The sequence below is a fragment of the Condylostylus longicornis genome, unplaced genomic scaffold, assembly GCF_029603195.1.
Source record: "Condylostylus longicornis isolate FDR11 unplaced genomic scaffold, ASM2960319v2 ptg000031l, whole genome shotgun sequence".
Taxonomy (NCBI): Eukaryota; Metazoa; Arthropoda; class Insecta; order Diptera; family Dolichopodidae; genus Condylostylus; species Condylostylus longicornis.
Window position 1 is genome coordinate 9,782,056 of NW_026578000.1, and position 20,616 is coordinate 9,802,671.

Consider the following 20,616-nt stretch of genomic DNA (forward strand, 5'->3'; position numbering starts at 1 on the left):
ATCTACATGGATGAACCAAACATGAAATTAAAAATGTCAACAAATCTCGGTTTTATTCAAATGTGTATAAATTCAGCCAGCTAAAATTTAAAACCTCTATAAATAAGTGTATAAATTCAGCCAGCTAAAATTTAAAACCTCTATCAAATAAATAACATATTTCCCTAACTTCCCCAACCTGATTTTCGGAGTATATTTAATCGAGAAAAAAGAAGTTGTTTCCAAATCTAAGTAAAAAGAACCGGAAGGCATTTTGTCAACATAATCTAGGAAACGGTTTTTGCATCAGTTTTCTACAGACAAACCCCTCTCTAAGTAAAGCCGAACGACAAACCACATATGAGTAAAGACCCAAATTAAAATGATAAATAAAATGAAAATGAAAAAAAAATGATAATGAAAAAAAATGCAACTATACTGTTGATTTAGAAAATTACTATACCCCAAAAATAAACAAAATGTCGAAGTTTGAAGCTCCCTATAGCAATTCCTCAAATGTAAGCAAATGTTTTTTTTTCAAAATAAGATTTTTTTGGCAGTAATAAACAACAACGATGAAGTAATATGAATGATGTACCTACAAACTTACCGCTGTGACTTCTAATTCCAACTTCTTGTAAAACAGTTGCGGCTAAATCTGCTTTTTGTCTTGCGTTATCATAACGTTCTGCGTTCACTGGTATCTCTAATGGATGAAATGGTCGTTTTAAGCACAATATTCCTAAGTTTTCTGTTGATATATCATGGATTGTTGTTAACGAATTTTCAATAGCATCCTAAAAATTGTAATAATTTTTTTTTGTAAACTGTGATATTTGAAATATTAAAAAACAAATGGTAATTTTATTACTTTATTGATCTAATGCTTATTACTTATACTATGTAAGGATTATAATATTTATTTATCCATTTATTTATTATCTCCAACTTTTTTAATTAACTATTTATTAAATATTAAATAATTTTTTGTGTTACATTACATATTTTAATTGAATAATCTCTTATGTTGAAAAAAAAACACTTTCAAAAAATTTATTTTGATAAGACATTGTAATTTTAAAATACTTAGTATTAGCAACCAAAAAAATTTGTTACGATAAACACCTTACTAACCAATTTTCAGAAAGTTCACATTTCTTCGCAAATTTAATTTTTGCAAATTCAAACAATTAAATTAATATCATAATTTTCATGTAGCTTATTTCTTTCGATTTTCTATTAATAAGTCGATATTTTTACTAGCGCTAAGTTATTTATTTTATCAGTTGAATTTCTAAAGTGTATTGATATATAACAAATGCAGCTGATAATGTAAATAATATTATGTAAAACTTAATTTTTTATCACATGGCAAGATATTTGACGAAATCACAATGTCATTCAAAGATTTAGTTTAGGCGACGGAAAACACAATATTTTTTTTATGGGTTTTATGGGTTTTTTCTTTTCTTTATTTATAGCAATTTTCCCCTTTTTAAGCAATTTTCCAAAAAAATTTTGAAAAAAAGTGCTTATTAGAGCGTTTAACATAATACCGCTCTTTAAATTTATTTTCCCTTCATTTCAAAGACTACATACATTGCTCATCCTAAATGTATGCAATCCTTGGAATAGTATCGTATATGAATGAAAGTAATTTTAATAATATAGTACGTAGCTAGGTTGTTTTTAGAAGTAGTATTTTCACTTGTTGAAGGAAAAGTGCTGCAATACAATGGAAAGTGCTACAATACAATACATTGGTTTGACCCAACTTTATTATAATAATTATTAAAAACATTTAAAGCATTTTGTATCTTTAACATTACGTCATAACGATAATATATAACTGAAGTATATACAGTAGTATCGACCCCAAAAATTTGAAGGTTTTCATTTTCTTATTGTGGAATGTCTGCTATGTATAAATTGTGCAAGATGGGACTAAAAATTCATCCATGCTAAGTTCCAGAACATATCCTGTAAAAATGCGATTTTATATTACAATAAATTACACGAAATTTCCTCTCAGAAAGAAAACCTTTAATAATTTTTATAATACACATATCTACCTAAGCCATTTTCATTTCGTGCGCGAAATCATTGTGCCAAACTAATTGTCTAACGCAGAATTTAAATTATATATAACCGCAAGAGAAGAACGTAGAAAAACAATTTCGCGTAAGAAATTAATTTTTCGCATATTGTTTTAGAAGCCTTTTTTGCTTTTTGGTTTATTGGGGAGAAACCTTAGTACCTTCAATTTCATAAGTCATGGAAGTTAAATAAGCAGGTCACTTGTCTGGCATAGTTTTTTATATATTATATACTTATTTGAAATTATCAAGATATTTATTATTTATTTTTGCTTTCAACGTAGAATATTATCAATTGTGATTAATTAGCACTTTTTCAAAAATTTTTTGATAAGAAGTGCTTATTAGTTTCACTCTGTGCGTCCGTCCGGCCGTCCGTGGACATGTTTACAAAACTTCTACACCCTTGAAGATAGAAAGCTAAAACCTTATATGTGCATAGATCTTTACTAGAAAGTTAATTCCGTAGAACAAAATTTTTACTTATCTCACCCCCTCTAAAAGTTATACCCCGCCAAAACCCTAAAAATGTCCTTTTTGAACTATCTGTTGCAATGCAACCATAAACATTTTTCAAATTTTGCAAACGCAGAAAGGCAGTGGCTTGCTTCTCCCACGTGGCATACTATAGTTAAACTTTATAAAAACAAAATGGCCGCTCAAATTTACCGTTATCTAAAATCCGTTTTTTCAAATTTTTAATGTCGTTTTTCTTCTAAACTTCAGGTTTTAGGAGCCTGAAATTTTAGCAGCTTTTAGATATTATAAATAGTTTATTTCGTTAGAAGAAATTTTTTTTCCATTTCCACTCCCTCTCAACTTATCACCTCTTGAAATTTGTAAAATTTGAATTTTTGACGCTTTATATTTCCAAACCCCAATTCAAATTGCATAAATCGTTCGTCCTCTATTTCAAAGACTGCATAAATCGTTCATCCGAAATATATGCAATCCTAGAAAATATTTTTAATAGTGTGGCAGATATACTAGACTGTGTTTTAAAAGCAGTATTTTCACGAATTGTTGAAGGGAAAAGTGCTACAATACAAACCATCGGTTTGACCCAACTTTATTTTATTATTAATTTGTCAACTTACAGTATTGGATTATCAAACTATATACATATAAATGCTAAATATGATTTTTATGAAAATCTTACTAGAATGTGAGAACCTAACTTGAAAAGCATATAATTAATATTCATGACAATGTTCATCAATAGAGATATTCATTACAACTTTCTTATTGTTAATAAAATTCAAATATTACCTGCCCGTGTTTATTACATGTTTATTAATATGTTTTAAAAGAGGTTTTTTAAAAAGCTATACGAAAATCATTAAGACTCACCTCAGAAGCTACATTTCCATCCGATAATTTTGAATATGTTGACCGTCTTCCGTGAACTTGACTATTTACAATTAATAACCCAAAAATTATTGTATGTATATTCCATAATTTTGGCATATATTTAGGCAACCAAGCGACCGAATATTGAAGGACACAATATCTGGAACGACCGAAGTTCATAGTTGCAAAATAATTAATGCGGGCTCAATTCTGTAATAAGCATATAAGAAATTTCTGGAAGTAGAAAACAGAAAAATATAAGACATATGTATTTATTTAACACACATATGTATATGTATACATAATTTTAAAAATGTTATGAAAATTCAATTTATATATGTTATGCAACGTTTTCTACACTACGCTCAAGGAAGAACTCTTATTTAAATCCGCTTAAAAACAAGAAATCTCTATGTACGATTAAACTGTCAATTAGCTTACTGAACTTATTGCCTATTCAATTACATAGAAAAGTAGAAAAAGCACTACATATATGCAGTATATTTATGCGTATCGGTTGTGATTTTACATTATGTGATTATCTTTTTAGCACTCTCCAAAAAGTTTTGAAAAAAAGTGCTTATTAGTTTCACACTGCCCGTCCATTAGTCCGTGGACATGTTTACAAAACTTCTACACGCTTGAAAGTAAAAAACTAAAATTTCATATATACTTAGGTCTTTACTCGAAACTTATTTCCAGCAAAGAAAATTTTTGCTTCCACCTCTTAAAGCTATACGTATAACTCCTCAATATGCTATTTTTTCAGTAATTATTGTAGCAAAACTAGAAAAATTTTTCTGCAAACGCAGAAAAGTAGTGACTGGCTTCTTCTACCGTTGTTTACCATATTTGAACTTTACAAAACAAAATGTCCGCTAAATTTACCATTATCTAAAAACTATTTTTCCAAATTTTTGAAATAGCTTTTGTTCTAGACCTCAGGTTGTAGGAGTATGAAATTTTAGTGGCTCTTAGATACACATAAATAGTTCATCTGGCTACAAAAAAAATTTTTTCCCAACTCCACCGCTTCTCAAATTATCGCAAGCTTTTTCAAATTTCTATAAATACAAAAATAAATTCCATGCCGTTGAATAATATGATTATCTGCTTAAGTCGGGCATTTAATCCTTAAATTCGAGCATTATGAAATATATTCGTATATGAATATTTTAACAATGTAGTACATGTCTGCATTCATTGTTTTTAAAAGCAGTTTTTTCACTTTTTGAAGGGAAAAGTGCTACATTACAAACCATTGGTTTGACCCAACTTTATTATAATATATTTTATACGAGTATGAACTTTATTAGTAGAGCATTGTGAAACTGGCACAATTTTTTTGTTTTTAACACTAACAAATAAATAAAAATTTTATAAACTAGAAGAAAGACTTACAGATACGAATTTAATCGTATATCAGAAATTTTTAATCAATATCAGAAATTTTTGTCAGATCTAACAAAAAAAAATTGGAATTTCAAAATATTTCCTGATTTTGATAAGCTCTAAAAATGAGTGATTAATGTTTACCTGACTTCTATATATGCTCGGTACAAAATACATATGTAAGTCAACGTTGTGTCGATGTTTCTACAAGTTCTGATGTATTCCAAGACAGTTTGATAAAGCTTTTCTATTTATTAAACTTAAATGCAATTTTTTACATTAGTATTCTCTTGTAAGAAAAATAAAAATTAAAAAAAACTTAAAGATTAAAAAGTAATTTTTAAAACAGCTGATACAGCTAACACGGCCTAAATAATTTGTTTTTATTTGCTTACTAATTGTTATGAAACAAAAACTTGGAATTTTCAATTGGAACAGAACTTTCAATTTTAGTGGTCAAATCCACGTGGAATCTCTAATTTAATGCAGTGTAAACAAACTCATACAACACATATGCATGTTTATATGTTCATATATGTTTGTACTGTACATAAAAATTGTATATGCATTTAGTTAGTATATGTGTAAGATTATGCCATGAAGTTAATTCTGTTTTAAACCTATGTATGTACTTATATATGTATAAGACATTTGCGTTTTATAACGAATATGTCTACACCGTTCACAATTTTAATTAGCTTTTACATAAATATAATCATAACCCTTCCTATATGTTCATAATAATCATAACCCTTCCTATATGTTTTATGATTTTCTTAAGTTACAGGATCATGAAACATATTTTATTAAAATGTTATCCTTATATGTACATATTCTTTTGTTAGATATTTCGTAGTGGAGTAAAAGGAATACACAAAAATTATTTGTAAACCCCCAACTTTTATGACATACATAGTTATTTATCGTAGCATTTTCGTTATTTAAATACAGCGATTATTTTTATGGAAATTATTTATAATATTACCTAAAAAACAAAATTCGCTTCATTAACTATCCTATTGAAATATGAGTTTCATACACAAAGATGAAGTGCTGAATTAAAATGCTTCCTAACCAAAGAAAAAGCACTTAACATAAATAGTAATTTATTTCATGAATACACAAATTATATTTTTATATGTATGTTAAATACATAATTTATATTATTTTACATCGCTAAATGATTTTTTAGAATGAAAATGTTTATGTATACTACACGTACATACATACATATAAAAAATTTATAGATGTGTATAAATTATTTCATTGTATGATTTTCAATAATATAACAAATTCAACATTTTATTAGCAAAATTTTTCATTAATTTTTTCTGTTAACCACCTAACAGTTTTAGAGTTAATTTAAAGAGTTTTTATACAAGCGATATCTGTATGAAATTTAATAACAATTGGAATATTTTGTTTTTGCCATGCTTCTTGAATTAAAATATTTTCGTATAAAATATGTTTTTCACCGCTAAACTCATATGAAGAAATAAAAAAAAATATTTTTTTATATTTGGTCCACCAACCAAATTGGTTGGATATTTGGTTATATTTTGCGAATTTTAATGACTACGTTTTTTTTTCATGAATTTTAATTCATTAGTGATTGTTAGAACAACCATAAAGTTGTTTATTATTTTTATTATTTTACAAACTGTACTATTATACACAATCTATATTACTACAGTATGCATGTAGACTGTTTACATACTTTACCAGTATAATTATACACTATTCTTGTCAAAAAATGGCAAATAAAGTGTAATAAAAAAATTTTGAGACTAAACCAACTATTGAACCATCTAGAAAAAATCACGTGCTTGAAACATATCAGTCCAAATCAATGAACCCGTAGTGAAACTTCTTTTTACAAGAAAGCAATATTTTTTAAGAATAGAAAATTTTCTTTCAAAGAATTAAAGAAGCCTGAGCGGCTGAAGAAAAATAAAAACAAATGCATCTAAATACATAAAAAGCAAAGCAATCCTTTTACGCCTATTTTTTTCCAAAAATGCAGAAGTGAAACGCAGATTCTACTTAATTAATAAATAACTCTTAAAGGGCAGTAAAAAATCAACAGTCCTAATGAAATCTTAAATGTAAACAAAATATCAAAAAGGTGAAAACCGAGTCATCCCACTTTGCAAACTTAAATTGTGCATACATTAAGATGTACACATGACATATGCATTTTTTTATATTATTATTACTATAAGATAAAAGTTACATAAAAAGCAGAAGTGAAACGCAGATTCTACTTAATTAATAAATAACTCTTAAACGGCAGTAAAAAATTAGCAGTCCTAATGAAATCTTAAATGTAAACAAAACATCAAAAACGTGAAAACCGAGTCATCTCAGTTTTGCAAACTTAAATTGTACATATGTACATTAATATGTACACATGACATATGCATTTCTTTATGTTATTATTACTATAAGATAAAAGTTACATAAACTTAAAGCCATAAGTCATTCATATTAAGTTATTAGGGCAGAAAGTTGTATACTTTGTTCGTTTGTTCAGTGGTATTTTGTTGTATATATTGTATATATATTTACTCTCTTCATCGAATTTTAAAGAAATAATAATACTAAAAATGACATTGTTGAATTTAGTATCTTCTTTGAAATTCGAAAGAAATCCGCACACCGAAGATAGAAATTTCTAAAACTCCTCTACTTTGTATTGAAATAAAAATTCATATCGTTCAAGACAATAAGTCTTAATCCAGTCTAAAATTGCATAAAACAGAAAATTTTAAAAATTGCAAGTTGATTTCAAAATCATTTGATATTACGTTAAAACTTAAGTATATAGTATGTACTCGTACGTAGTAAATCCTGTAGTAAATCCTGTACATAACCAAAGGATCAGTAATTTCGTGCACATGTACTAAACGATATGATATATGATTGAATACTTATACGTACATACATTGGTACGTACTTATAAATAAATTACATCCCTATAAAATTAAATGAAATTGTACAAACCTCTTACGAGTAACTAGTCCTTTTTTTATATAAAACAGTTTCCATTTTCTAAATTAAGAATGGGTAGGTATCTTAATAAAACTTGTAAGTTCTATAACTTCATAAACGCAATATTTAAAAAAAGTTAGTCGTACTTGACAAATATTTTAAACGGCGTTAATTCCCAAATATTTGAAACTGTTACGTGAGGGTTCATTTTCATTGTTAACTACAATTAATTTTTTATTTGTATATATTAATCAAATTAAATTAAAACTTTTCAATTTCATTTTTTTCAATCCTTTTATAAAGTAGGTTAATTCATTTAATCTATCAATTATTTTATTGTTCGTTTTTTAAAGAAATTCGCTCATACTTACATATGTACCTATGCACATAAAAACTTTTCTTTTTATTTGAAAACATCATTTTTGCCTCGTTTTTAGTCTAAAAGCAATTGCTATCAAATAAAATGATAAAATTATATATGTATATGTATGTTGAAATTAATTAAAAAAATTTATCTTTTTTCACATTTTTTGTACATAACTTGATGTAGTTTTTTCTAAAACAGTTATAACATGCTATACTATTTATTGCATGCAAAATTTAGCACTTAATCCTTAATAAAAAAAGGTACTTATGTTTTAATATTATACTATTCTTTAAATTTTGCTCTTTAAATAAAATATACATACGAGTATATGCATGTACAAAAGTATAATGTACATTCTTGTACATATACTTTTGTACATGCATTTATATGTATATTGTATATACATACATATAATTTTTAAATAAATATTTCTGGCATAATTTTGACACTATGTATGTACGTATGTAAATATAAAAAAATTTGCACAGGTTATTTTTGTTGGCAACAATTTTGTACCTACATAATATATAGAAATTGTTAATACATTTTAACAAAAATGGTGCATACCTATATAATTTCGATTCATATATTAAAATGTATATATATATATATATACATTATAATATATATATATATATATATATACGTATATATACATGAATATGTTTATACGTTGTTTTTTATTTGATCTATATACAACATAAAGGGTACATACATACATATACATACATAAATATGTATATCATAAAAGAAAAAATTTTTATTCGTTAAAACTTTTTATATTAACGTAGGCAGGTACTATGCTTACATTAATAATCTACATACATACACACAACTGTCTAATATTTTATAAAATTTTAATATAAATAAATTTTTTAATTTACTTTTGTTTTCTTTTGTTTTTTTATATTCATGTTTATATGTACATACATATATACATATATATATAATATGTACATACATACATAAAAATAAAATATAATATGTATGTATGTAAAAACAAGGCAAGAGAATTTAATTTTTTTTTAACTTTTCTTATATTATTACAACTTTTTCCAACTGCCTGTTACACGGATTACACCTATTTTATTTTAATACACAATATTTTTGTTTATAATTCATTAAAATGCTATATACATAATATGTAGAACCGATTTATATAAATATATAACGGTAAGATGAAAAAACACAATATAAAAAAAGAGGGAAAACATCACTATTAAATAAGTAATTTTTAAAGACGTGTATATATATACATATATAATTCTTTTTTTCCGAAAAAAAGAACCGGCAATTTGATTAAATTGCGTTGGTACGACTAAGAAAGTTTTCGAAGACTGAATTTAACAAATATCAGTGAAAGAATTTTGGATCGAATTTTGTAGATAACATTCTTTAATATACACGTATGTACGTACCTACACTCATATATATGTACATACTTATATACATTCATAGCTCTCAAAACAATCAGCGCCTGCCGCCTACGCTAAATTATTTTTTATGCACCCAAATTTGAGAAATTACTCTTAAATTTTGTGATAACTTAAAACAAAAAAATAGAAAAAAAGCTCTTACAAAAATTTACATAATATTATATGCATAGACATACATACATATATGGATCAGGTGTGTACATATATATTCTTTGAATAATCGTATTTCGACTGTGTTGTTGTAATGCAATTTTAATATCATTTTAGAAGGTTGAAAGCGTGGTATAAAGAACTCAGAAAAGCAATGGTAGTATGTACTCAACTTTTTAATTTTTGATATATGTCATATGTATGTACGTACGTCATCTGTATGGAAAAATTTTTTTTGGTCTTTTCAAGTTACCATAAATTGCAATAGGTATGTACAATGTTAAAACTACAATTTATAAAAAGTTTATCTTTACCTATTTTTGTTTGGAAAAATAAAATGTACAATACATTGTATGTACCTACATATATTTAAGAAATCTGTGTGCATAATTTATACTTATGATCTTATTATATTAATTTCCAGAAATAATATTTTTTATTTAACATTCAAAATATGTGTTAAAATTTTTTTGAATCCATCATATTCTAAATCATCTCATTTTTTAACTGTGATATCTGTAAATATTTTACATTTTTATTATCGTCGACTTTAGCTTCTTTGTTCTTATTATTTAAAATTAAAACTTGTTAATCAATATTCGTTTTGAAATTTGAATCATGCTTTTTTCTACATTTTCAGACTGAAGGCTGATTCATTCTCTTCAGATTCATTCTCTTCAACAAATGGGTAATTTATTAATTGCTACTTGAATTGTAAGGCAAAAGCATAATCTAAGGGAGTTCTGTTGCTTTTACAATTAAAATCGACGCAGATAATCATTGTGAAGTTCGAAACTATTAACAAGTTACATATCAGTTCAGTTTGTTTTGGAAAATAATTTTTGTTATCATTTTATAATCATGCATATGACGTAAATATTTAAAAAGAGATACCAAATATCAATAGATATGCGCAATATGTTACCATGTTTTTCTCTATTCAATAAAGAATAGAGAAGGTGGTCATTCAGGGAATTGCAAAAAAAACCAATCTTTAAAAAAATGTTTTAAGAGAAAGCATGCGCTTTAATTTTTTTTTCATAAACGTAAACACCTGTAGCCTGTAGGCTTCATATCTTTTGAAGCTTTAAGTGGCTACTAAATAATTTCTATTCTTATATAAAATTTCTTTTACAAAAATTAATGTAAATAGATTTCTTTCAATTGCTTTCAACTTTGGAAAGTTTAATTGATATATGTATATACATATGTTAGTAAAAGAAATATTTTTATTTAAATGCATCTAAATGAAGTCAACAATTCTGAATAATTAAAACATTTCAACTTTTATTGTTTCTACATGTTCTTGTTTACATTCTCAAAACATTAAAAAAAATACTCATATAAATATGTATGTATGTATATAGGTACATTATATGACACATACATACATATGCAGGTAATTTCCTAAAAATAAAACAAAGGCATGCGTCTTAAAAGGTATTTATAGGCTAGCCAGATGTACAGACGTTTGTTTAAAATTGCAAACGAAGATAATCTTTCAAGATTAAATATCTTCAATTTAAGTTTACTCCTTTCTATTATTTCACTTTTTCTTTTATTAGATTTTCGAATATTCAATTCTAATTTAAATCTTAATACATATATGTATGTACATAAATCATGCTCGATAAATCAAAACTCCAAAATCTTCAAATGTAGCATGTTCGACAAACGCTTATTACAAAAGATGCACACGTTCTAAAACATTTTTAAACAATTTTTAAATGCTACAAAAATATTTTAAATGTAAAAAATACTCTATGCAATTACGTAAGAATACGCATATGTTTGTGTGCATATATGTATGAACGAGTACTTGTATGAACTATGAATTTAAGTTACTATTGTATCTAGATACATTTGTGCTAGAACGATTTAAGAACTTGCCTTAAGTGTATCAAGTCAAGAACAAAAATACTTACCTTCTTAGTTTCAAATGAGCCAAGATTTTTAAAAAATAAAATTTTCAATTTAAGCATTCTAAATTTTTATTCAAGTACTCTACAAAATTTAAGTTATTTTAAATCTATTTAAAAACAAAATTTTCCTAAACTGTTTAGAAACTTAATAAATATGTAGCTGTTCAATCTAAAGAATAATATAAATATTTTAGTTGTTTAAATTTTTTATTGAAAAAAATTTAATGATTGCGATTATTTCATATCATATTATTACTAAGGACTAGAAAATTTATGAAACTGTTCTATGAGCAGTTTTTTTATACGGGATAATTACATATTTCAGTTTAATTAAGTAGTTTTAGTAGATACTTTTGCATATTAAGTATTATTATATAATACTATATATATGTAATTATATTATACTATATTATATAATATAGATATATAGTTATATTATATTTAATTAAAATATTTAATTTGTATTTTATTTAATAGATTATTTGTAATATCTTAAGCATTATGACAAGGTAATATTAAATATTTGCATGTAGCTTCACTTAAATAAAAAAACATTATGAAAATTTTATTAAAATGGTGTTATACATATAGGCGAACTAACAAAATTGGGTAGGTACTTAAACTATATTCAAAGATAAAATACTTTCACTTAAAATTAGTCCTGCGTTAATGAAAGTTTAAATAAAAAGTATAATTTTTTTTTACAATACAAATCAATACAAATCAATTTCATATTATAATTTTCTTATGTTAAACTTGTGAAACATTACATATAATTTATACACATAATTATCATAATTTACTTTATCACAATTCAAACCTTGTATTTTAAGAAACTAAGCGAGAGTCTTATTCCGGTAAAGAATACAAATTTATCAACAACCGCTGCACATAACGAGAAAAAGCCAACTCGATTCGTTAATTTAAAATATTTAGAATTACAATGAGAATTTTGATAATTTACAAAATAATTATTGTCAATGTTTTGAAACTTAGTATACCTATATATGTGTGTATGTATATTAAGCAATAAATCATGTGAATTTAAATTCAATCTTGTATCACATTGGTACAGTTATTCATATTTTTGCAGCAAATTTTGAGTGAAAATTACATTTAAGTTTAAGTTCAGCACAAATTTGAATAGTTAAGTAAAGAGTACTTTCAAATTTCTATCTAATATGTGGTTCACTAAAATTTTATTGATATATATTATTCAAAATCACTTGAAATTTCAATTTGTTTGTTGTTTTCCATTCATTCATCACCTTGTTATTCGTTCAATGTAACCAATAAATAAAAGATTTGACATTCTTTAACAAGGTTTTCTGATTACTTTTTTGCCCTTTTCGCCATTCGGACATGGTTATACCATTAGAAATCAAGTATATTTGGATTCCAATTGCGAGTATAATGAAGAAAGCGATTATCAATGCATATATGGCAACAACAAAAGGAAGACTTGTTCTAAAACAAAAATCAATGTAACAAAAATTTTTAAATATTTTAAGATTTTCTACTTACTCAAAACGATCAAAAACATATGTGCAGTCATCCGGAAATAAAATGTGAACACCGTATATTGTTTTTATCAAGTATCCATAGCATATTGAAGTCAATGTGAGATAAGCACCAAATATAAGTGACATTATGGAAAAAATGAGACCAACTACATAAGTTCTGTGATTTGCTACCCCAATACAGCAATCTAACCATAAACTGTGATGATCTCCTCTTAAAATACAGGCTTTACATAAAATGCAATGATATGCACGTGGTGGTACATATTTTCGACAATTACGACATATTTCTGGTGTATGTCCACTGTCATCTTCATCCTCATTATCAATAAGAACTGATGTCTGCTCTTCCGCTATATCTTCTAAATCATCTTCCGAAGATAGCCCTTGCGTTATCATATTTTTATTAGCATTTTTTCTTGTTTTATAAAAACAAAATATTGTTATTCCAATTAAAATTATAAATACATAATTTTCTGCTGGTAATATTTCCAATAATGGAACTTTAATTTGGAATATAAATTTCATATATATTCCTGACCATATTATCCACATAAAAAAAAATTTCGTTCGATAGGCACTCGATCGAAACTGGTAATAAAAGTTACTTAAGAATCCCAACGTTATGATACCTATTACAACTGCTGCTACATAATGAATACTAGCAATACAAAGCAAAATTGGAATTAATATCATCGGTGCAACACAATCTAAAGATATTTGCTTTGCTCCTCCACACCATGGTATTCTTAATCGGTCTTGAAATGTAAGTAGCATACCAATACTGTGACGTCTTTCAATTGGACGGCAACAAATTAGCCTAAAATATTAAAATATTAACCAAATAATAACAATGTTATTTAACTCTGTCAAACTCTTATATTATTATAACGAAATTGTTTATATCCAGATAGTGTTATATATAGTACAAATATTTTTTTTGCTATATTATTTTCAATCGTACCTACCCAAAATTTAACAAAAATTAATTCAAACCTTTAAGAAATCGATATTAACTACTTATATACTATCGACCAAAGGGCCTAAGACTGATCGAAATACCTTAGCTAAATTAGTATGTATATATATGTATATTACGGAAAAAATACCACCTTTCAATGGTTTCATCAAAATCTCTACAATTGCAGCAGCACAATAATATATGATTCTTCTCGTGATTTCTTAAAATATAAGGAAAATAAAATTTTAGTAATACTACATTATTCTTTAATTTCCCTTTCCTACCTATCTAAATATTCGCAGCAACATAAAGTATCGCCGTCTTCACTTTCTTTTTCCAGATCTATTTCTGTATGGAAATCTCGACCACTTCTTAATGATTCCATATCATTACCAATTCAATTAAGGAAAAAATCACAAATTTAAAATTATAGAAAATTCCAACTTTTCTTCAAATGTAAACTGAATGCAAAAGCCAAGATTTGCAATGCTCATGCATAAAAATAAAAAGCGAAGCATAGAATAACAGTTTATTTATAACACTTAAAAAGATAATTCTTAAAAATCAATAAAAAAAAATAATTGATTTTACCACGTTTGTTTAACCGGATTCATTAAAGGTTATTATAAAAGAAAATTAGCCTTGAAAATCGTTAGCAGGCCGTTTTATAATACTTTTTCTTTGATCTATTTGCATTATTTTTTAGTTTAAAATCGTCTTCAAACAAACCACTAGAAAACCAAAATAATGACAAATGGACCAAAAAATTAAATCGAATTATTTTTAATTCTTTACCATAGACAAACAGATTAATAGACTGGCACCAGAATACATCTTATAAAAGACCAAAATTTTTTCAAGAATAAATACAGAATTATAACCAAAATAAAAACCAGCTGGTCTTCTAAAAAACTTTTGCGTAACATTAACTTCGTCTCATAAAATACTTTAAAACACTTTAAGAAAAGAAAAGAGAGAGAGCTTTATGATTTTATAAGTTTTTAAAATACTAAATTTTACTTGAAAAAGTTATAAACATTGAGAAAACGATGATGTTATCATTTTATCTCATTGTTTCTCAAAAAGTATTATACGAAAACGCTTTGCATACTAAAACTTTATAAAGTTTTTCTTATACCAAACAGAATCTTTATATACTATTTTAGCCTTTTTACTTTTAAAAATCTGAGTTTCGTTTCTCCCTACTACAACATAGCCTTCGTTATAGTCACGGTTTACTTAATGAGAATACACTAAAATTAAAAGAGTCTTGTCAAAGCTGTCGCTTTTCTTTACTTCAAAAGAGCCTTCAAAACGAATAATCGAAATTAAAAAAGATCTGGCAAAGAATTTAGGTGATTTTATACTTTTTGAATCAAAGTTGTTGTTGTTCACATGATTGTATTGAAGAAGGAAAATTATTTTTATTGGTATATATTATTTACAAAATTACCGCATTTGACAATTATTATTACTTCTTTTCGGGAATATTTAGGTAGTGTTGATCACGGCTGCCGTTATACACTGGTCGCAGAATTTGTAGTCCTATTTGGTGCTCCGTGAAAGAAAAAATTTAAAAATTTTTTTTAAAGTACTCAAGAAGTAAAAATAATTTCTTTTGTATTCGAATATGTAAAAAAATATCAAATATTTCTTAACGAATGCTTAATTCTATTCATGAATAGATTGTAGTTTTGTCACAGTAAATTATTAGTTTCTCACAGAAGTTACCTGTCAAATTACTTTTGTAAATTTCTTGAACTTTGGAAATATTTGACTTTATTGACAATGTTATAGAACCCTGTTGTTCAAACTGGCAAAAATATAACGTTAGATGAATGAAACACATAAATATAATAAAAGCGAAATTAAAAAAATGCGTAAGGGTAGAAAATGTAAGTGCAATTCTAAGTATACCACTAAAGAGCTTAAAAATTAAATTTAAAAATTATTTTAAATAGTACTAAATTTTAAATAAAAAAACTTCTTACAAACTGTAAATATAATTTTTTGTAATCTAAATTAAGTGAAAAATCATTTTAAATTTATATCTCTGTTAACTAAGAGGGTGTTAAGAACTTGCATATTTGTGTACTTGCATATTTGAGAACTTGCATATCAATAAAATAACTTTTGCTATTTATAATCCGTAAGTTGATAATTTGGAAACTACATCCCCTTTTCCTCGAAAAGACTACTTTTTCATTAAAAAAACTCCTCCTCCTGGATGTATGTTAATGAGTTAGTGTAGAGTTTGAAATGTAAGGAAAAATACGTAAAACAAATTATTATAGACAACCGCGCTCCACATGTGGTGAAAATTTACCTTCAAAATAAAGGTGTTTCAAAGGTATTTTTTTATCAAAGCTTTAAGTGGTTTTCTAAAATTCCAAATTTTCGTACAAATTATATACATACATAATATATGCCACATTAAAACCAAACACAACTCTTTAACATATTTTTCGTTAAAACATATTGTGCAACATTATATTTTTGTGCAAACCACAAAGTAAGTGATTCATTTTCGCTCAACTATACCAACACTAAACCACACAAGGCACATCCCTTTGGCTGCGATTACACGCTCAGTGTTCACGTCAGTGCTTCAGTTCTGAAAAAGTGACAGGTGATTACACTATAAGTTTTAACTGAAGACTTTTACAGATGGCGGAAAGTAAAAAAGTTGTGAAATAAGAACAAATTGGAAGTGAAACGCTGTACAATAACTCATTAATTTTTTATAATTTTATATCTTTATTGTATTGCGTCTTTAGAGTATTAATTTTTTTTTTAAATCAGACGTGGTAACGTCACTCTTTATATCTTGCATTTCGTTGCATAGTTCAAAATAGCAATTTTCCCTAACTATTCTATTTAAGTGACTCGGATGATTAATATTTACGATACTTAAATATTTGTCCATCTTTAAAAAATTTATTAATGCACCAGTTTGAATTTTATTCCAATCCATTATGTGTGTCTATTCCTATGTACAAAATTATGTGTATTTTAATTATTTCTAAATTTTTTTTTAATTTATTGCTATAGTTACCTCGGAAAATAATTTTAAATATGTATCTCTAATATAAAATTTAAATGTTTTTTACATCGAATGGGAAAACAGTAAGTTGCTAAATGATTTTGACATTTTACTTTGGAACGTTGGTTATAAAATTTGGAACAATGAAATCGAAATAACTAAAAAAAATTTAAAAGGGATTTTCAATTTCTTCATTCTTTTTTACAACAACAAAATATATGTGACTTCAGTGAAAACTGAAGAAATGAACACTGAGCGTGTAATCGTCCCCTTTGGATAAATTCAAAAAGGAACTAAGCTATCATCAGTTTTGACAACTTTGGTTTTTTCGTTTCACAAATCTTTGTCTGACCTTACTAGATTTTCCGTCAAATTACTACTCAAATTGTAGACGAAAATGAGCTCAAGTTGTAATATTGAGAAAATGGAAACCGATCCTGAAATTCAAATTAATTTAGGAAGCTTGAATGCATCAAACTCTTCAAATGTAATGGCTGCAGCTGGAACAATAGCATCAGTTACGGTATCGCTCCACCCTCTCGTTGTAATGAATATATCAGAGCATTGGACAAGGATTAGAGCTCAGGCTGGCGTTCAACAGCCACATTTAGTTCAACAACAAGTTTTTGGAGCGTTAATTGGAAAACAAAAAGGAAGAGCTATAGAAGTTATGAATTCATTTGAGCTAAAAGTTGACCTTTATGGTGAAGAAATTATAATAAACCGGGATTATTACAAAACTAGAGAAAGTCAATATAAACAAGTCTTTAGTGAGCTGGATTTTTTGGGTTGGTACACAACTGGTGATGAAGTCACAATAAAGGATATTAATGTTCACAAACAAATATGTGAAATTAATGAATGTCCAATTATGTTGCAACTGGATCCGATGTGTCATGGTGTTGACCAATTACAAATTAAATTATATGAGTCAGTTATTGATATCGTTCAAGGTGAGGCAACAATGCTCTTTGTACCATTAGTATACACACTAGCTACAGAAGAAGCTGAAAGGATAGGTGTTGATCATGTCGCAAGAATGTCTAATAGTGAATCTGGTGAAAAGTCTGTCGTGGCAGAGCATTTGATTGCACAACATAGTGCTATAAAAATGTTGCACTCACGAATTAAAATGGTTTTAAAATATGTTAGGGCCATAGAAGATGGCGAATTGCCAGTTAATCACAATATCTTAAGAGATATATATGCCCTTAGTAGAAGACTTCCAGTTGTACAAGGCTCATCTTTTAACGAAGAATTTTATACGCAATCAAACGATGTTGGTTTGATTACTTACTTAGGAGCTCTTACCAAGGGTTGCAACGATGTAAATCACTTTGTCAATAAATTTAACGTTTTATATGATCGCCAAAGCATGGGAAGAAGAATGAGGGGTCTATTATTTTAGTGCATATATCAATCTTGTTTCCTTAAATCTTTTTTATTTGTGTATATGAATTTTCTATGATTATAATAGATTAATAATTTACATTACTTTAGAAACTCTAAAATTTTTTTTAAATTCAAACTTAGAAAATGTGCGGCTATAAAAAAACAATATATATAATATAAGTGTCATTTAATTACCTTTATTAACATACATAATATAACTTGGTTTTAATTCATTTATATTGATTACAACCAGCTCGCTAAAAATTCCATTTATTCGTTTGTTTTCAATTGAACAAAAATGTATACATTATATCAGTGAAATAAACAAAATTATTATACAATTCACAGTGAAATAAACAAAATTATTATATAATTCACATCTTTAAGGTTTAAGCAACAGCTTTAATTCTTTATTTTTTGCTGTTAATAAATCATATGGGACATTTCCTTTCTTATCTTTTATTTTTATTAAATCAGCACAATTCTTTTGCAAATATTCACAAATTTCTAAGTGATTATTTTGGGATGCCCGATGTAAAGCGGTTTGCCCATCCTCGTCTTGTATTAACAAATCTGCTTTATTTTGTATTAGTAGTTTAACGATATTTAAGTGACCTGAAAATACAAAAATTGTAGTATATCTTGTTTTGACAAGTCTCTATATAGCACCCATCATTGAAGCTCGGTGTAACGGTGTAACTCCACCTTTTGTAACCGCATTAACATTTGCTTGACCTTCTACTATGAGCATTTTACAAATTTCCTCGTTATTATTCCGCGCTGCATAATGTAGAGCTGTGTACCCATAATTGTCTTTATCGTTTGTTTTGCCATTTAAAACAAATGACTGTATGCGACTCACTTCATTGCAAATAGCTTAAATTAAAAAAATAATTTAAATTATTATTTTCAAATTTATGTCTTATCTAATGATCATTTGTCTTCATCTGTTCGGAAAAGTATGTTTTTACATATATTGGAAATATGTTTTATCCTACCAGCATTCCAAATTCCTCTTTCAAATTCAATTTCAGATAAGGATTGTTGCGTTTCACTAAAATGTTGATTGCAATGGCAATTAAATTGGTTTTCCATGATGAAACTTTGAATATTTTCTACTGATATTGTAAGTTTAATTTTAGATTAAACTTTAAAATTATTAAAGAAACAAAAATTAATAGTATTTATTTAATACAGTATTTTTTATAGTTTTCGTTTAATACAGTATCTTTTAGAGTTTTCGCTTAATACCAATATTTCATTATATCAAAAGTTTACTAAATACATACAAAAAAATTATTTAAGTTTTATTAGACAAAACCTATATTTTTAACTTTAGATTTCTTATTCACTTATGTAACATATGTTTAGTTTTTTATTATTTTAATTTTATGCAAGATTAAAATATTTATAATATTTAATTAATTTCAAAAATAAGTGCAGGCGTACAATGTTTTATGCTTCTCTTTGCATTGTCCATACAATTTCTACTTCACCAGTGCTGCAAACAACTTTATAACCTAATTTACTTAATGTATTAATAACCTCAATTGGAGGCCCCCTAACCATAATGCCATTAACAATTTCAGTTGTTCCCTTTGAAAATCGTTTGGACATTGCAGACATTTCTTCGCCATTCAAACCAAAAATTGATGAATTAACATCATGTAAAGAACCTTTTACGCATATATAAGTGTAAATATCATCCGGTGGTGGAACAACTGGGACAGGTATAGCTACAACATTTGGTGATGTTGATGTAACAACTGCAGTTGTAGCGGGTGTGAGTGCATTAGATGTTACTGATAATGGTTGTTGCAATAACGGCTGTTGTGTTGTAGCTTGGGGAACTGGAGAGGTTGGTTGGGATGATGTTTGACTGTCCATTATACTATCATTTACTATAAAACTTGATAAATGCTGATTCAAGACGGTGATTAACAAATGAATTTTTTTTACTAAACTTTCATCTTTTGCAATATAAAGAACAAAAAAAATTATGCAAAGAAACACGAAT

At 26.6% G+C, this 20,616-nt stretch overlaps 5 protein-coding genes across 20 annotated transcripts in view; 1 reads left to right on the top strand and 4 right to left on the bottom strand.

Annotated features, from left to right (window-relative positions):
* The window catches only part of LOC129608564 (probable G-protein coupled receptor CG31760), a 51,034-nt gene extending 41,669 nt beyond the window's left edge, over positions 1–9,365 (bottom strand). For 8 of the 14 annotated variants that reach the window (XM_055520174.1, XM_055520175.1, XM_055520173.1 and 5 more), the window contains exons 1-4: positions 9,223–9,361; positions 7,828–8,259; positions 3,426–3,585; positions 590–776 (exon numbers count right to left, since the gene is read on the bottom strand). In XM_055520174.1, the coding sequence (XP_055376149.1) occupies positions 590–776; positions 3,426–3,585; positions 7,828–7,865 (385 nt within the window). In that variant the 5' untranslated portion in view covers positions 7,866–8,259; positions 9,223–9,361. Of the gene's footprint in view, positions 1–589; positions 777–3,425; positions 3,660–7,820; positions 8,260–9,059; positions 9,113–9,222 lie in introns of those variants that run through there. The other 6 variants (XM_055520169.1, XM_055520170.1, XM_055520168.1 and 3 more) reach the window with 6 other exon arrangements.
* A 2,628-nt stretch (positions 9,366–11,993) lies between these two features.
* On the bottom strand, positions 11,994–14,946 carry LOC129608279 (palmitoyltransferase ZDHHC23). Of its 3 annotated transcripts, none has more exons than XM_055519679.1 (5): positions 14,756–14,946; positions 14,449–14,532; positions 14,316–14,384; positions 13,208–14,023; positions 11,994–13,150 (listed from the first exon to the last, which is right to left on the bottom strand). In XM_055519679.1, the coding sequence occupies exons 1-5, from the start codon at positions 14,776–14,778 to the stop codon at positions 12,964–12,966; spliced, it is 1,179 nt and encodes a 392-aa protein (XP_055375654.1). In that variant the 5' UTR covers positions 14,779–14,946; the 3' UTR covers positions 11,994–12,963. The 3 variants fall into 3 exon arrangements, with proteins under 3 accessions (XP_055375654.1, XP_055375656.1, XP_055375655.1); XM_055519681.1 differs by having other exon boundaries at positions 14,449–14,535; XM_055519680.1 differs by having other exon boundaries at positions 14,449–14,946.
* Positions 14,947–17,512: 2,566 nt separating this feature from the next.
* Positions 17,513–18,940, top strand: LOC129608210 (COP9 signalosome complex subunit 6). The gene has a single exon (XM_055519568.1). The coding sequence runs from the start codon at positions 17,605–17,607 to the stop codon at positions 18,613–18,615; it is 1,011 nt and encodes a 336-aa protein (XP_055375543.1). The 5' UTR covers positions 17,513–17,604; the 3' UTR covers positions 18,616–18,940.
* LOC129608212 (ankyrin repeat domain-containing protein 39) lies at positions 18,777–19,733 on the bottom strand. Its single transcript, XM_055519571.1, has 3 exons — positions 19,598–19,733; positions 19,269–19,475; positions 18,777–19,214 (listed from the first exon to the last, which is right to left on the bottom strand). Exons 1-3 carry the CDS (start codon positions 19,692–19,694, stop codon positions 18,982–18,984), a joined length of 537 nt encoding a protein of 178 aa, XP_055375546.1. The 5' UTR covers positions 19,695–19,733; the 3' UTR covers positions 18,777–18,981.
* A 316-nt stretch (positions 19,734–20,049) lies between these two features.
* On the bottom strand, positions 20,050–20,486 carry LOC129608213 (uncharacterized). Its single transcript, XM_055519572.1, has one exon. It carries the CDS (start codon positions 20,484–20,486, stop codon positions 20,055–20,057), a length of 432 nt encoding a protein of 143 aa, XP_055375547.1. The 3' UTR covers positions 20,050–20,054.
* Positions 20,487–20,616: the final 130 nt, after the last annotated feature.